Raw genomic sequence first — 16,327 nt, forward strand, 5'->3', positions numbered from 1 at the left:
TGTAAGCAGTTACTGTACAGGATGTCCCATTTTCGTGTGTTTTACAGGGTTTCTCGGTTATGAATAGAGGTACAAAGATACAGTTTTCACATTACTATGCTGCTTTCTTATGAAACTAATATAATTATACTACTAAAATAATAAATTATACTAATACTACTAATATAATAAAACTAATATAAAATAGAAAACAAATTTCTTGCAGTATAGGTATATAATAAAATTATATAAGGATTCTTGCCACTTAACTGCTGATATAGAAATTTAATTCTACGCTGTGTTGGTCATAATGTGAATCAACCTGCTCTCACTACCGGTTTCGGAGCCCTACTCCATCATCAGGTGAGCTTGGGCAGATCCACAAAATGACAACCACAGCGTAGAGATAGTTAATTCCGACTTGTCGGAAAGTGTCGGTTAGATATTAAGTCCCGAACGGGAGATAGCGGCCTGCGTGCAATGGTAGTACTTTCGTACCACCGAGGCGCAACTATCGATAGTAAAGGATGGTAAAAGGCTTTTTTTCAGGCAAGCCAAATTATAAAATAGAAAACAAATTTCTAAAAAATCTGCCTTCTTTCTCTGCCGAAATCTCTCTTCTAGATAAAAACCTAGGAGGTTTAAAAAGGTATCGACATTAACCTAGTGTCTAAATCACAATGCTAATAAATAAAATAAAAAATAAGTTTTTTTTATTAAAAGAAATCTATTGAGACTTAAAATTAAATTTCCATTTTACTTATATCTGAATTTAAATCATTATTTCTATTTTCTCTGATTTTCGATAAATTTTCTTTGAAATTCTTCGCGCTTGTTTCAGCTACTAAATATAAAACAGACCTCTTTGCCACAGCACCAGATTGAAGAGCTTTGACATAACATTTGCACAAAGACGAATCTTTTTCTGGAGGATGTATCAAATTTTCTGGATCTATCCAAACCTACAATACATAATTTCAAAAAATGACTTTTTATTACTCCGTGATTAAATCAAATAAAAACCAAAAATAAAATAGAACTTACTTCATCTTTAGTTACACTGAAAGTTTCCACAACACCCATATATTCAGACCATAGAGTTTTCCTGTATTTAATATCGTGTCTTTTGACCAAAGGAAACAATAGTACGTTTCCAAAAACTTTATTGCCGTAACTAACTGCTTGATACTGTTCTAGTAACTGGACATAGAAATCTTTGAAGTTTGTCAAACCTTAAAGAATTTTTTAGATAAATATATCATATGGTCGCAAAAAAACGTGTCATAGAGGCCTTTGAAGCGTCTATCGGACCTACCAGATGTTACCAGACGAATCTATTTTCGAAAAATAACATTAGTGGATAGAATGTTATTTTTTGAGGTTTTTGAAGTTTCTAAAAAGACTGACTCTATTCTATGACTAATAGATTTTATTTTTGTTGTTGAAAGACAAAATAATTAATTTTAATAAGCCACTAGATATATATATATATATATATATATATATATATATATATATATATATATATATATATATATATATATATATATATATATATATATATATATATATATATATATATGTCAAGGTGTATGTGGCGCCATCTGTATATTTGTCAAGGTGTATGTGGCGCCATCTGTCGGAGAATTCCTCGCTTCAAACCAAACCAAACTAAACCGCAACGTGTCAAGAAAAATGGCGAATTCACCAGAAAGTAAAAGAAATACTACAGAATTCTAGAATAGAATTTTCCCAAAGCTCCACAGCTCTATAAAAGTTGGTAGTATATAGCGTTTGGCAGTTGGGACAGTTTGAAGTTTAAATTAGTAGTGGGAACTATCGAATGAATACAATCGAAACATTCGATAGTTGCAATTCATTCGAATAATTCAATAGTTAGTAAGAAAACATTCGTTGAAAACTATTCGAATAAAAATTATCGAATAGATCCGTCATCTGCCTTGAAATATTGTATTCTAGTAATTCGGCAGTAATTCGGCAGCAAAAATTCATTCATTTATAAAATTCATTATTCGTCAGGATCGATTATAATAAAATATTAACTGAATTTTAGTTGTCGCCCGGCGACGTAGGTTTCTTTTCCGAGAAACCCGACAGCGGTCGGTGGCTAATGCTATGAAAGAAGCCGGCATCTTTGATTTTTTGCGGAGTCAGATATATAGATAAGGACACATTATTTTTTTTTATTGAGGTGCTAGTACTTACACAGAAAATACATTATGAAAGGCCAAGTGCTGTTGCCATATTTTTGGTATTAGTTGATATTAGCAAAGAATATTATTATTTAGCTTTAGTTAATTAGGGATAGTATGTTTTATATATTCTGCATTTTTTTTGCTTATTAATATTCTGTTGTTACACTGCAATAATACTTTGTTATTTTGGATGTAGGAAAATTATTTTTAATGTTTTTTAGCAAAGACTGGTTTAATAAATAATAATAACAGTAATAATTTGTTATACCTATTAACAACAAAATTTAAAATCATTTAATATAAATATTTTCTTTTTAAGTAGTAGCAAAAATATAAACAACAAATTAGATGTCAAAATTATTTATATTAGATCCTATTTAAAAATAATATAGTCTCCAAATTTTTGGCAACGTTGGTTTATTAAATAATAATGATTACAGAACTAATTTTTTATATTAACAACAAATTTTAAAATCATGAAAATATAAACATTTATTAATTTTCTAAGCATGCAGTGTAATGGAAGGAAGATATAAATAAAAATTAGAAAATCAAAATTATTTATATTAGGTGCTTATATTACTATTTAAAAATTATATTTACTTTTACTGGCATTTACTTTAAAAAATAAATGAAATATTTCTTCGCAAAAACTACATGTAAGAGAATTAGCATAAACAAAATACAAACATCGTTAACTTTTTTTTTAAATTGGCACGTGTAAAACTTTCATTTTAATTTTCTCACCCCATAGTTTGAGTTCGATAACCATTTACTTAACCACATTACTTTAATATGATTATTAAGTTCAACTAATTCATATTATTAAAACATCTAAAATACAAATATGTACTTTTAAAATTAATTTAAGTTCATCTCATCTCTCTTAAAAATTGCTACTTCTCAAAATTTCCCATTAAAAAATAGACCATATACCATATAAAATTAAATAATTGAAAGATCGGACTACGGAAAACCACACAACTTTTCGGAAAAATTTTGACCACCTGCACATGCACACAATCGTCAATAAATAAAATTAAAAAATAACTACTATTTTAGTATTTTAACTATTTTAGTAAACGCAAAAATAGCACAGTAATATTATTTAATATATATATATATATATATATATATATATATATATATATATATATATATATATATATATATATATATATATATATATATATATATATATATATATATATATATATATTGTCAAGGTGTATGTGGCGCCATCTGTTGGAGAATTCCTCAGCTTCAAACCAAACCAAACTAAACCGCAACGTGTCAAGAAAAATGGCGAATTCACCAGAAAGTAAAAGAAATACTACAGAATTCTAGAATAGAATTTTCCCAAAGATCCACAGCTATATAAAAGTTGGCAGTATATAGCGTTTGGCAGTTGGGACAGTTTGAAGTTTGAATATACCGCGTTTGGAAATTGTGAATCGGACAATTTGGTGAAGGAATTTTACAAATAGTTAGTTGTGTGTTTAATTAGTATAAATTGGGTGTAAATAGTAAATTTAGAAGAAAAATAAATTCGTTAAGTATTTTATCGTGAGTTTAAATTAGTGGACCCACGGAATCCGTAACAATATGTTTAAAAAAATAAATAAATTAATATTGATTCATTTTGAATGACATAAATAAGCATTACCTGATATTTCCTGTTCAAAATTGAGTTTATTCTCAAATTTACACAAAAACCCATAGATCCTTGTTAACAAATTTTGTATCTCTTCGTTTAAAAATAAATTGTCGCTCCCCAAAAACAAACAGCCCAGTCTAACATATTTTTCAGTCGGGCTTATGGTCTGGGCCAAACTTTCAAAATACATTTCATATATCAAAATCCATCGTAGACAATTAATTATAATGTAGAAATCGGCTTCTTCATTATTTGTTTCTTGTTTTGATCGATTTTGTTGAGTAGAATAAAGGAGAACTAAGGGTGTGTATATCCAATCCATCGGTATAACATTCCCTACGCTCATATCTAGCGATACAGTAGTTTCAAGAGTTACAATGTCCTACAAAAAAAATGTATACAATAGAACTAGAAATTAGTACCTTGCGATTTAAAAAGAAACGCATAAATTTTTTATAAAACGTCATTTTATAAGTAAAATTATATGGGGAAACGTATATATAAAGTTTGGTAGATTTTTTGCTTAGATGCAATGGGACAAATGAACTACTCACTATAACAAATAATTTGGAAGCCTGTCTTTGTAACATACGATCGAAAAACGGCGTCAGGGATGGGAGATGAAGATCGTTATCATTTTGTAAGTCAAATTATATTGGGAATAATATCGATCGTCATTTCCTAATCAACTGAGTGCCGTTTTATTTGATTATACGGTATTATTAACAACGTATGTACGGAGTAAAGTTCAGTATCAGTTATTGTTTTGAAGGCAATGGGACAAATGAACTACTCACTATAATAAATTATTTTAGCGCCTGTATTTCTATCATACCATCGAAAAAACGCCGTCAGAGACGGCTTGGAAATAAAAAACGCTGTCATTTTATATGTAAAATTATATGGGAAATGTTTTTTTTTCGATCATACGATATTAATGACGTATTTAAGGAGTAAAGTTCAGTATCAGTTATTACTTAGAAGGCAATGGGACAAATGAACTACTCACTATAAGAAATTATTTTAGAGCCTGTATTTCTACCATACGATCGAAAAAAATGGTGTCAGAGATGGCTTGGAAATAAAAAAAAATCGCTGTCATTTTATATTTAAATTATATGGAAAATGTCATTGCTAGTCATTTCGTAGCCAATTGGGCACCGTTTTTTTTCGATCAAGCGGTATTAATGACGTATGTAAGGAGTAAAGTTCAGTATCAGTTATTGCTTAGAAGGCAATGGGACAAACGAACTACTCACTAAAAAAAAATATTTTAGAACCCGGATTTCTACCATTCGATCGAAAAAAAACGGTGTCAGAGATGGCTTGGAAATAAAAATCGCTGTCATTTTATATGTAAAATTATATGGGAAATGTCATCTTCGTAGCCAACTGGGCACCGGTTTTTTTCGATCATACGGTATTAATGACGTATTTAAGGTGTAAAGTTCAGTATCAGTTATTGCTTAGAAGGCAATGGGACAAATGAACTACTCACTATAACAAATGATTTTAAAGTCTGTATTTCTACCATACGGTCGAAAAAACGGCCTCAGAGATGGCTTGGAAATGAAATTCGCTGTCATTTTATATGTAAAATTAAATGGGAAATGTCATCGTTAGTCATTTCGTAGCCAACCGGGCACCGTTTTTTTTGGCAATGGGACAAACGAACTACTCACTATAAAAAAATATTTTAGAACCCGTATTTCTACCATTCGATCGAGAAAAAAAAACGGTGTCAGAGATGGCTTGGAAATAAAAATCGCTGTCATTTTATATGTAAAATTATATGGAAAATGTCATCTTCGGAGCCAACTGGGCACCGGTTTTTTTCGATCATACGGTATTAATCACGTATGTAAGGAGTAAAGTTCAGTATCAGCTATTGCTTAGAAGGCAATGGGACAAATGAACTACTCGATCACTATAACAAATTATTTTAGAGCCTGTATTTCTACCATACCATCGAAAAAACGGCGTCAGAGATGGTTTGGCAATCATTTTATATGTAAAATTATAAGAGAAATGTCATCGTTAGTCATTTCGTTACTAACTGGGCACCGTTTTTTTCGATCATACAGCATACGGTATTAATGACGTATTTAAGGAGTAAAGTTCAGTATCAGTTATCGCTTAGAAGGCAACGGGACAAATGAACTACTCACAATAAAAAAATATTTTAAAGTCTGTATTTCTACCATACGATCGAAAAAGCGGCGTCAGAGATGGCTTGGAAATAAAAATCGCTGTCATTTTATACGTAAAATTATATGGGAAATGTCATCGTTAGTAATTTCCTAGCCAACTGGGCGCCGTTTTTTTTGATCATACATAATTAATAACGTGTATGTACAGAGTAGAGTATTGATTAGAAGCCAACGGGACAAATGAACTAACTATAATAAATAATGAACCTGTATCTGTATATTCAATGGATAAAAATAGTGAAGTAGATAAAAAATATATATATTTTCTCTATTGCTGTGGATTGTATTTTGGATAAAAATATTTTTAATAAATCTACTCACCTTGGTGAGACCTAACACCTCAGAATATACACTTTTAATGTCTTTTAGATGTCTCCAAGCTTTATCCAATTCGTTGTTTCTATCGCTAATGGTAGTGTTCATCATAGCTACTTCAACTGGGTAAAATCTAAGCAAAATCATAAAAAAACTGATTTAAAACATTCTGTGACCATATAAATATTGCTTAACAAAAGTTACTAAGACCTAACACTGAGCATTGAAAGAAAGTACCTTGGACAAAAGATAATATTCTCAAGCAAAAACTCCATATCCTTCTTTTGTTCAGCGCTAAATACGCATAAACATTTGACAGCAATGTCATAATACAAAGCAGGGTCGACTTGATCGCGAACTTTTTCAGCTATCTTCAGCAAATTCATCACGAAAAAACTTTCACATCTCGTAAACCAATTGCCGACATTAAAATAGTATTTTGCTGACTTCAATTTCTTTGTATAGTCCAGAATATTGGGATGCTGTAAGAACTTTACTTTAAGCTGAAAAAGGAACCATAATAAAATATATAAAGAAGTAATTAAAGGTATTAAATTAACATACTTCATCTGAACTGTCACTGAGTATACACAAAGACATATTGTATAATAATGGTATACAGCTATTTGACTGTAAAACTGGTACAATATGGTCCATGGTAAACCAGGCAGCTGCTTCTAACGTTTTTAAATTTGCCGTTGTTTTATGAGTTTCGTAGTTGTTGAGAAGTAAAGATCCATTTCTAAAAAAATTACAGGGTGTCCCACTAAGAATATCTCTCGGTTGTATCTCGGAAAGTATTAGCCGTAGAGGCTGCGGAAAAAATGCTTATTACTAAAGAGGCTATGAGAAATTGCTGGAAATTATTTTCAAATTTGTAGAACGACCGCTAGGGGGCGCAACTGCAACAAAAAATTAGAAAATGGAGTTTTTACACCACCAAGTAATAGCTTCATAATCTTCAGTAAATTTGGAATATTTTTTGTTAGAGCCATTTTCCCCTATCTACCAAAATAAAGTGGTGGGGGAAGGTTAGATCTGTTTTTATTTAAATATTAATAACTCTGGACTGGATGATCGGAATCCAACAAGCGAGGGCTCGTTTAAAAGAGCGTTTCTTACTCTATATTGTACCATATAAACAATAATAATAAGCTTTTGAACGTAGACGCTAGGAGGCGTTGTCTTACAATTTAACAAACATTGCGCGTTTTTTCAAAAAAATTAAATGCAATAGTATATGTAATTTTAACTGATAGTAAAGAGTAGTAAAACCTTAAAAAGTCAGCTAAAACCGCATCTTGATATCTTCTTTCAAACTGAAGATATTAGCAAAATTATAATAAATACCAAAAAATAAGCCCTTAGTTACCTTATTGTTACAGCACGGTATCGGTAGCCCTCTTGATTATGCCCATTCCAACAAAAAAATAAGATAGAAACAGTTAGTTTATTTTAACATCGACGGAAATACCAGAATACCATAATACCAGAGGTATTAATATCTAATAATTAAGATATTAATAACAGTGAAGAAGAAACGATGACTCAGTGAAGTCATGGTAGGCTTTGGAAAAAAGCTGCTTTTCACGTAATAGTATAAACGTCAAATTGTTATTAGATCAACATTTTGATAGTCTTAGCAGCGTTTTTTATCTTTTGATTGCTTTTTCAAAATGCCAACAACTTCAACTACTCATTCAACTTCACGACTCAACCCCAACTCATCTTAGTTATTACATATTAATACATCTGGTATTATGGTATATTGGTATTTCGTCGATTTTAAAATAAACTAACTGTTTCTATCTTATTTTTTCTTAGAATGGGCATAATCAAGAGGGCTATTGATACCGTATTGTAAAAATAAGGTAATTAAGAGCTTATTTTTTGGTATTTATTATAATTTTGCTAATATCTTCGGTTTGAAAGAAGATATCAAGATGCGGTTTTCGCTAACTTTTTAAGCTTTTACTACTCTTTACTATCAGCTAAAATTACATATACTCTCGTATTTATTTTTTTTGAAAAACGCGCTATGTTTGTTAAACTGTAAGAACGCGCCCCCTAGCGTCTACGTTCAAAACCTTATTATTATTATTATTTTTATGGTATAATATAGAGTAAGAAACGCTCTTTTAAACGAGCCTCGTTTGTTGGATTCTGATCATCCAGTCCGGAGTTATTAACATTTATATAAAGATCCCAAGTGGCAAATTTTATTTTATAAAGGCTGTATAAACAGCTATATGATCATTTTTATAGGATACCTCAATTCGTATAACGTGCTATAAGACCGTAATATGATAGCTTTACAACCCAAAAAGGCCCATTTTTACACAACCGTTTAGTAGTATAGAAGTTCTATAAAAAGGGTATACAACTCTTATGCAACTATTTTACACAGCGTTATATAACCATTATAAAACTAGTTTTATTGTGTATTACGTGGTCACATCTAAGAGACAGAACAACAAAAACATTTGATCATTTAGCGAGGTAAAACAGTATTTTATTTTTTACCGAAGAATATTAGGAGCAAATTATATTTTAAGCGTGTCGTAAAATGAATCTAGAGGATGTGGATTGTTAAAAAGGAGACTTTACTCGAAGGTGAATATGGCGCCTAGAGCCCAAAGGTACAACAATTATGTAATATAAAAAATCATTAATAGGGTTTGAAAAGTAGGGACAATTTTTGTTGCGCCGAAAATTTTACTGGTAGATTATAGGTATGTATTTGGCAAAAAATTAAAGCGCTTTAATTTCGATTAAGGTTTACGTATAAATTTAAACAATAAAATAAAATAAAATTTTCAAAAATTCTTGTTTTTAATTTAATTAAACAGTTTATTACTGTATGTGGGAATCTTATCACAAAATAGTTCTCAAAAATAACATGTTACAATTTATTTTGATGTTTTTAATTTTGCTTCATATAATGGCGGCATAGGCCATACAAAAATTCTTCCTTAAACATGGCGAATTAGAATGCAACCATTTTATTATAAATGAATCCCTTAAATAAGTCTTTGTTGTAAAATAAAACGGTATAGGATAAATATCTATCATTATGCAGAATTTCCAGGCACTATAGAACTATTTTTGACATATTGAGATTTGTGACAAATAGATGTTGCCAAATCTCATTTGATTAGCAGGTATTTAAACTAACAAACATGATCAGATTTTCATGGATTCATGCACGCAATGCATTTCATGCATGACCGACGAGTGAGCGGCAACCTAAGGACTTGGAAAAACAACAATAAAACAATACAAACATTATTACAGTAAAACTTTTACATCAACGTGGCAACAATGCTTTGAAGAAGCCAGACAACCCGAGAAGATTTTGGATTTTTTGGCCCAGGGAATTCTCGGGATTATTTGCCGTAATTTCGAGGAGTTTTTTCTTAAATGCTCTTTTATAACTACCACTGCGTTTGTTAACTTTAATCCAACTTTGTCCAGAATTCATAATAGCTGTGATTGATTATACTCGTATGTAGATATTACTTTTGCAACAAAAACCATAACAAAATAAATAACTAGGTATACCATTTAATTTAAAATGAGGTTATATTATACATTACCAGCTTTATAATGCAGATATTACAGCGAATTTAATTTGTTAATCACAATTTTATCATATAAGGCTATATAACTAGTGTTGTATACAGCACCGTTGTTTAACGCCAATAAAATATTCATCATACTATATCATACAACGTAATACAACTTTAATAAGACAAGTTTAAGTAACTATTATATGATCTTGTGACTACTAGTTATATGAATATTATAGAACTCTTACATGGTGGGTATAAGAGTCTAATAAAATAATATGTTTGTTATCATATAGCATTGTCTTATTAAGTGTTATATCATACTAAAAGAAATTATCGTTTAATGCGTTATAGGATACGTTGTAAAAACTACTAGAAAATAGTTTAATATGACAACTTTTATTAAAAAACAGAATGGTCGAAACCAAACGCTTAATAAAATCAAGCAGTCCTTAAGACAACGCTATTCGACTGTTATAAAATAATTCAATCCTTTTAGAATTTCATTTTGCTACTTGGGATAGATCTAACCTTCCCCCACCACTTTATTTTAGCAGATAGGGAAAAATGGTTCTAACAAAGAAAATCCAAAATTTACTGAAGATTATGAAGCTATTATTTATAGTACCCATTATCTAGGCAAAATTCTGTAAAAAATCTATTTTCTTATTTTCCATAGCAGTTGCCCCTAGCGGCCGTTTTACAAACATGAAAATAATTTCCAGCAATTTCTCATAGCCCCTTTAGTTATAAATATTTTTTTCTGTAAGTCTATTAATTTAGAGCTATTCACCCGGTACATTTGAACTACTCCATTTTCTCTTATACTGTTATTTATTATGTAATGTTAAACTAATTATAAACCAGAAACCTATAAACTATAGAAGGGCGTCACAATAAACTTTGAAGTTATATCCAAGTTTATAACAATTTCCATAATTACTTACATGATATTTTTCGTTGATATATCGAAAACCCTAGAGTTAATAAAAGTTTCCAGAAACGTCGAGCTGTAAATAGGGTTATAGTTCTTGTTGTATGTTGCTGAACAATATAGAATACTGGACGTTATTTGCGAATGTCCACACTAAATAAAATAAACCAGAATCCATAATTTTTAATATAAAAAAATACAACAATAATTATACATTACTTTAAATTGCTCAAATGTTCCATATTGGTTCATCCACTTCAAGAAACATTCAGAAATAATATTTGAAAATAAATTATGTTCTTTTTCTACAGCTTTGGAAATTAGGAGAAGCAATGCTGATACGTGATTTTGTCTGATCAATGTTGTTGATAAAATATTGTCTGTATTTTTAAAATGGTAGTCCAAATATTTTAAAAATAAATGTTCATGTTGTCTAAAAAAAAATTTTCATAAAATACAGGGTGGCCCATCGAAAACGTTCCGCAAGGCATAACGGCCAGGGTAATTTTTTTTTCAGAAAATTCAAAAACACGTCAATTTTGTTTGTGAGGGGGACAACTTTTGTCCCAAAAATGATTGCAAAATCTTCAACCCTCTAAGCGGGGGTGTCATCCCCCATTTTTTTTCAAATGGGAAGGGGGGTCAAGTGGTACCGCAATGAAAAGGGCTTTCAATTCTCTATACTTTCCTGTTTCGTTTTTGAAAATCGGTCGAGTCATTGAGAAAATATGAATTCCTTCGACCAATTTGCTGTTTTTTCTTATTATTTCTAGATGTTTACGCATTTTTTCACTTGCCACAAGTTTGAACGATCGGGGGCGGTAGTTGCTAGATAGCTGTTCTGTGACTTGTGCGTTGAAGTTCTTCTCAATATCGTTAAACTTTTTAACAATTATGGTGTACTCACTTGCATAAAAAGTGGAAATAATTGAACTTTATTTTAGAAATAAGGAATGTATCGGGTTGCGCAGATATTCAATGAATGCCATCCTGGCAAACACCTTTATGGCAAAATTGTTCGCTAATTAGTAGCAAAATTTCGCGAAACTGGTTCCGTCATGAATAAAAAGAGGCAGAGGGAAAATCCTGTAGTAAATGAAGGTATGGAGGTATTCGTATTGGGCCAAGTTGCCATGGATAGTACGCTGAATACAAGAAAATTAGCCAATGAGACCGGCGTGAATCGTACAAGTGTCCAAAGGATATTAAAAAAACACAAATTCCACCCGTACAAAATTCATTTGCTACAAGAACTCAACAATAACGATTTTGATCGTCGCTTGCAAATTTGTGAAACTATGAGTGAACGAGTGGCGAATGATAATAATTTCCTATTTAATGTGTGTTTTTCGGATGAGTGTACTTTCTTTTTGAACGCGTAGTTAATCGGCACAACTGTCGGTACTGGGCAACCCCAGGGTTTTTCACGAGGTGCACACACAAAACCCTCAGAAATTGAACGTGTGGGCTGGTATTTTTGAAAATTCTATTGTGGGATTCCTAGATACTTGACCTCCCCCGAGAGAGGAATCTCATCACCGCAGAGTCTTAGAGGGCCTAGTCCCTCAAGTATTCTGCGCTTGGTGAAGGGGATTATTACGGTCTTTGTAGGACTAATATTTAGTCCCTCCCGTGTCACCCATAATTCCACAATCTTCAAGGCCCTTTGCATTCGATCCTTATCATTTACTCTGATAAATGTTTAAATAAACTTTTCAAATTTCAATCCTTCATATGGTCTCAATGACTCGACCAATTTTCAAAAACGAAGCGGGGAAATATAGAGAATAGAAAGCTCTTTTCATTGCGGCGCCACTTGACCCCCCTTCCCATTTGAAAAAAGTTGGGGGATGATCGTTTTCGATGAGCCACTTGTATAAATAATTTGTATTGAAGTAAAGTGAATGATATGCAAGAAGCAAAAAATAAATAATAACACTTACCTAAATGCATCACTTGCTAAACCATAGTGCAAAAGAAGTGTCCAATAATGGAAACATTCCACTTGCAACTTCATACCATTGGCGTTTTGAGAAAAATATTCCTCATATAAATATGAAGTTATTATTTCTAAAGTACCATATCTAAAATTAGAGAAAATAATAATTATATAAACCTTAATGACATTATTAAAAAATTTACAACACATTTTAAAATTTTTTAAATATTTTTTTTATACCTTTTTAAAATAATATCAGCTAATGTTCTACTTCTCGATGACAGAATTCTAATTAACTTGATCGTTTGTGGTAATGGCATATTATAACCTGGATTTTCGTTATTTACACCTAAAATATCTTCATGAAACTCAAGATCATTAATCAACAAGTATCTTACTAATTTCTGACAGATGTGGTAAAAAATAGTTGGTCAAATTTTGCAACAATCCATCACAATGTAAAATCTTATTGATGATAAATTCAGAATCTCTCGCCATTCTAGTGAGAATGTCTATACAATAAAGTATAGTTTCCAGAGGAGGCTTCACTATATTAATTATATACCTATATGATAAAAAATTACATAAAATAAATCACAAAATTTCAAATATTATTCTACCTTATCCTAATAAGAATATCTGTTCTTATTAGACATTTTATAACGTTCGTTTCAGCCAACTGTTGATCATTCACAGTATTATCATCTTCCTTGGTCTCATCAACGGCCAATATTGGTTGAACCAACCCAACTCCAAAACTCATCAAATTATCCAAACAAGTGTCATCTATTTGATAATAAACCAAATTTCTTAAAGCTTTTATAGCCGAATTTAATACTGAAGGAGTGTTGTCATCTAAACAAAATCTTATGACAAAAAATACCTGTTCTATTGGGATGTCAATGACTGAATCATATATTCCAGTTTGATCTAATGAGAGAATATTAGCCAAGGTATTCAGGGCTATAACTTTTTGTTGGACAACATTGGATCTGAAATTTTATTGAATAATTTTTTACCTGCATTATTGTGGTATTTTACCTTGTAAGTAATAACAGTTCCTGTAGAGTGTAACCAGGTCTATCTGGTTCATCGCCATGATGATATAAATGTCTGTTTGATTCATCAATTTGTGCCACACTGTATGGCAATAAGTATCCATCAAAGTCAAATCTAAAAAATATGTTTACTATATGAAAAGAAAAAAACAAAAAATAATAAAAAGGAAGTAAAAAAATAAAACATAAATAAAAAAGGAAAAATAAAAAAAGTTGAAATTTTTTTTAAAGAAAAGGCAACTAAAAATGAAACACAAAAAAAATTAAAAAAAGAAAAAGATAAGGAAAGTAAAAAAATAGTATATAATATAAATATAATCAGTTGTAAAGAAAGTAATGTTAGGTTCATGTTTCCGATATTAGCCCTAACACTAACATTAGTCCTAACCCGAAGAATATGAATCAACGTTGACGAACGCTAAAAAAGTAGAAAAATTAAGTAAAAAAGAAAAAAAAAACAAAATAAAGTCAAAAATAAAAAAAACGAGAAAATAAAAAATCTAAAAAAAATATTATTTAATTTATATTAAAAGAAAAGACAAGTAAATACGAAACACACAAAAAAGAATTAAAAAAAAATAGAAAGCAAAAAAAGTAAAAAAAAGTATATAAAAATCGATAATCAGTTGAAAAGAAAGTAAAACATAAATAAAGTAAAAGAAATAAAAACAGGAAATTAAATTAAGAATATGAATCAACGTTGACGAACGCTAAAAAGTAGAAAAATTAAGAAAAGAAAAAAAAACAAAATAAAGTCAAAAATAAAAAAAAACGAAAAAATAAAAAATCTAAAAAAAATATTATTTAATTTATATTAAAAGAAAAGACAAGTAAATACGAAACACACAAAAAAGAATTAAAAAAAAATAAAAAGCAAAAATAAAAAAAGTAAAAAAATCGATAATCAGTTGAAAAGAAAGTAAAACATAAATAAAGTAAAAGAAATAAAAACAGGAAATTAAATTAAAAAAGAAAAACAAAACAAAAAAGTAAAAACAAAATTAAGAAAGGAAAAGAAAAAAAATATACAAAAAAGCAAAAATGTAAGACACATATTTAAAGAATGTTTTTTGTAATGTTCCTTAAATTACCTTGCTTCAAACCCAGACGTTTTCTTTAAATCTGGCACAGTTATATTTTTCATCCATGCCAACTTACTGGCTTCAAACCTATTAAAATTGATCCAACCTGCAGATTCAGGTTTTGACAGCATTTCTTTGGGCGCTTCTAATTCATCTAGATCTATCGATTCAGCCGCAGCATTCTGAGTTTGTATGGTTGGATTACGACTTTCATTTTCTTCAGGTTTAGTTGTTCTAAAATTTCAAATATAGGTAAACAGAAATATTTTTATATTTTAGGAAATTCACTTTCTAGATCTTAAGTATTGAATTAGAGCTGGATCCAAAGATGAAAGAAGCCTTTCTCTTTCAGATAATATTTCTTCTTCGGTCATTGATTTAAGTTTATTAATGTTTTCATCGTGTATTGATTTCTTATCAGCGGAAGTAAGGATATTTGAGTTTTGAATTGATGCCTCTAACAGAAAATTACTAAGTTTTTAAAGCATAACTATAAAAAACTTCCTTATAGGTACCTCTAAATTTTGAGATAACTAGTTCCTTCTCATTACAGATACTTTTACTGTTACTAAACTTAATAGCTCCTACTGTATCACTTTGATTTTTTTCCTTAACCACTAAAGATGTCTCACTGATATCCATATTACATGACTCACTCTGATTATCATTTGATTCACGTTTTAGTCTCTTAATATGCTGTGCAAATATACTAACTCTTGTTGGCTTAATATTTGGCTACAAATATTTTCATGTTTTAGAAACCAACTGTTAAAACACAGTTTATAATAATTAATACTAACATCTCTTCGAACAGCCTTAGGAAAACCACGACTATCAAAATTAAAAACAGGCTGTCTTTTGGTTTGTTCCTGCTTTTCAATAACTTGGTTTATTTTCATGTCTGTTGGTATAGCTTCAAATGTATTAGCAATCTGATTTTGTACATTATCTTCTGCATAGTTTTGATCTGTTTTAATTTCTCCTTGTTTAATTTCTTTCTTTTCTATTTTAAAATGTTTAAATTTAGTTTAAAGTAGCTTTTATTTAAAATATATTTACCTTTTTCATTGCTGTTTGCTACTACAGCTGCAGGTTTTATTTTATTTTCAGCTGATTGTTTAAAAAATTCATCCTGTTGTCGTAAAATTTCATCTTCATTATCAAAAGGAGTCGGTCTTTTAAGCATGTTATTATGATATAAATTAGAAATATAGAAAATAGTGAAAAAATCAAAATTTGTTTTGTTTTTAAATGATTTTTTAAACTAACCTTAAAATATTTAAAACGTCAAATCAGTTCTAAAATATTTCAATAGGTATAATGTTGTCAGTTTTCCATCCTACATTTTTTAATTCAGTATGAATATCA

The 16,327-nt window shown here is 30.0% G+C and overlaps 1 protein-coding gene across 2 annotated transcripts; it reads right to left on the reverse strand.

The window, feature by feature from the left end:
• Positions 1–685: 685 nt before the first annotated feature.
• Positions 686–16,219, reverse strand: LOC115888324 (RNA polymerase II-associated protein 1). 2 transcript variants are annotated; one of them, XM_030908010.1, is made up of 18 exons: positions 16,019–16,219; positions 15,760–15,965; positions 15,475–15,694; positions 15,248–15,416; positions 14,969–15,193; positions 13,861–13,992; positions 13,440–13,811; positions 13,218–13,384; positions 13,060–13,168; positions 12,824–12,964; positions 11,100–11,313; positions 10,894–11,033; positions 6,942–7,119; positions 6,615–6,880; positions 6,384–6,510; positions 3,862–4,234; positions 1,024–1,211; positions 686–941 (listed from the first exon to the last, which is right to left on the reverse strand). In XM_030908010.1, exons 1-18 carry the CDS (start codon positions 16,143–16,145, stop codon positions 723–725), a joined length of 3,573 nt encoding a protein of 1,190 aa, XP_030763870.1. In that variant the 5' UTR covers positions 16,146–16,219; the 3' UTR covers positions 686–722. The 2 variants fall into 2 exon arrangements, with proteins under 2 accessions (XP_030763870.1, XP_030763871.1); XM_030908011.1 differs by having other exon boundaries at positions 15,760–15,962; positions 16,019–16,196.
• Between the last annotated feature and the right edge of the window lie 108 nt (positions 16,220–16,327).

The sequence above is a fragment of the Sitophilus oryzae genome, unplaced genomic scaffold (assembly GCF_002938485.1).
Source record: "Sitophilus oryzae breed Bouriz unplaced genomic scaffold, Soryzae_2.0 scaffold_732_pilon_pilon, whole genome shotgun sequence".
Taxonomy (NCBI): domain Eukaryota; kingdom Metazoa; phylum Arthropoda; class Insecta; order Coleoptera; family Curculionidae; genus Sitophilus; species Sitophilus oryzae.

Excerpts from the sequence above, each read along its gene's own strand:
- LOC115888324 (XM_030908010.1), bottom strand. The coding sequence starts at position 16,145 with ATGCTTAAAAGACCGACTCCTTTTGATAATGAAGATGAAATTTTACGA. Across the intron at positions 15,966-16,018 it reads AGCAAACAGCAATGAAAAAG|TAGAAAAGAAAGAAATTAAA; the intron begins GTAAATATATTT and ends AACATTTTAAAA. Across the intron at positions 15,695-15,759 it reads CTAAGGCTGTTCGAAGAGAT|CCAAATATTAAGCCAACAAG; the intron begins GTTAGTATTAAT and ends AAATATTTGTAG.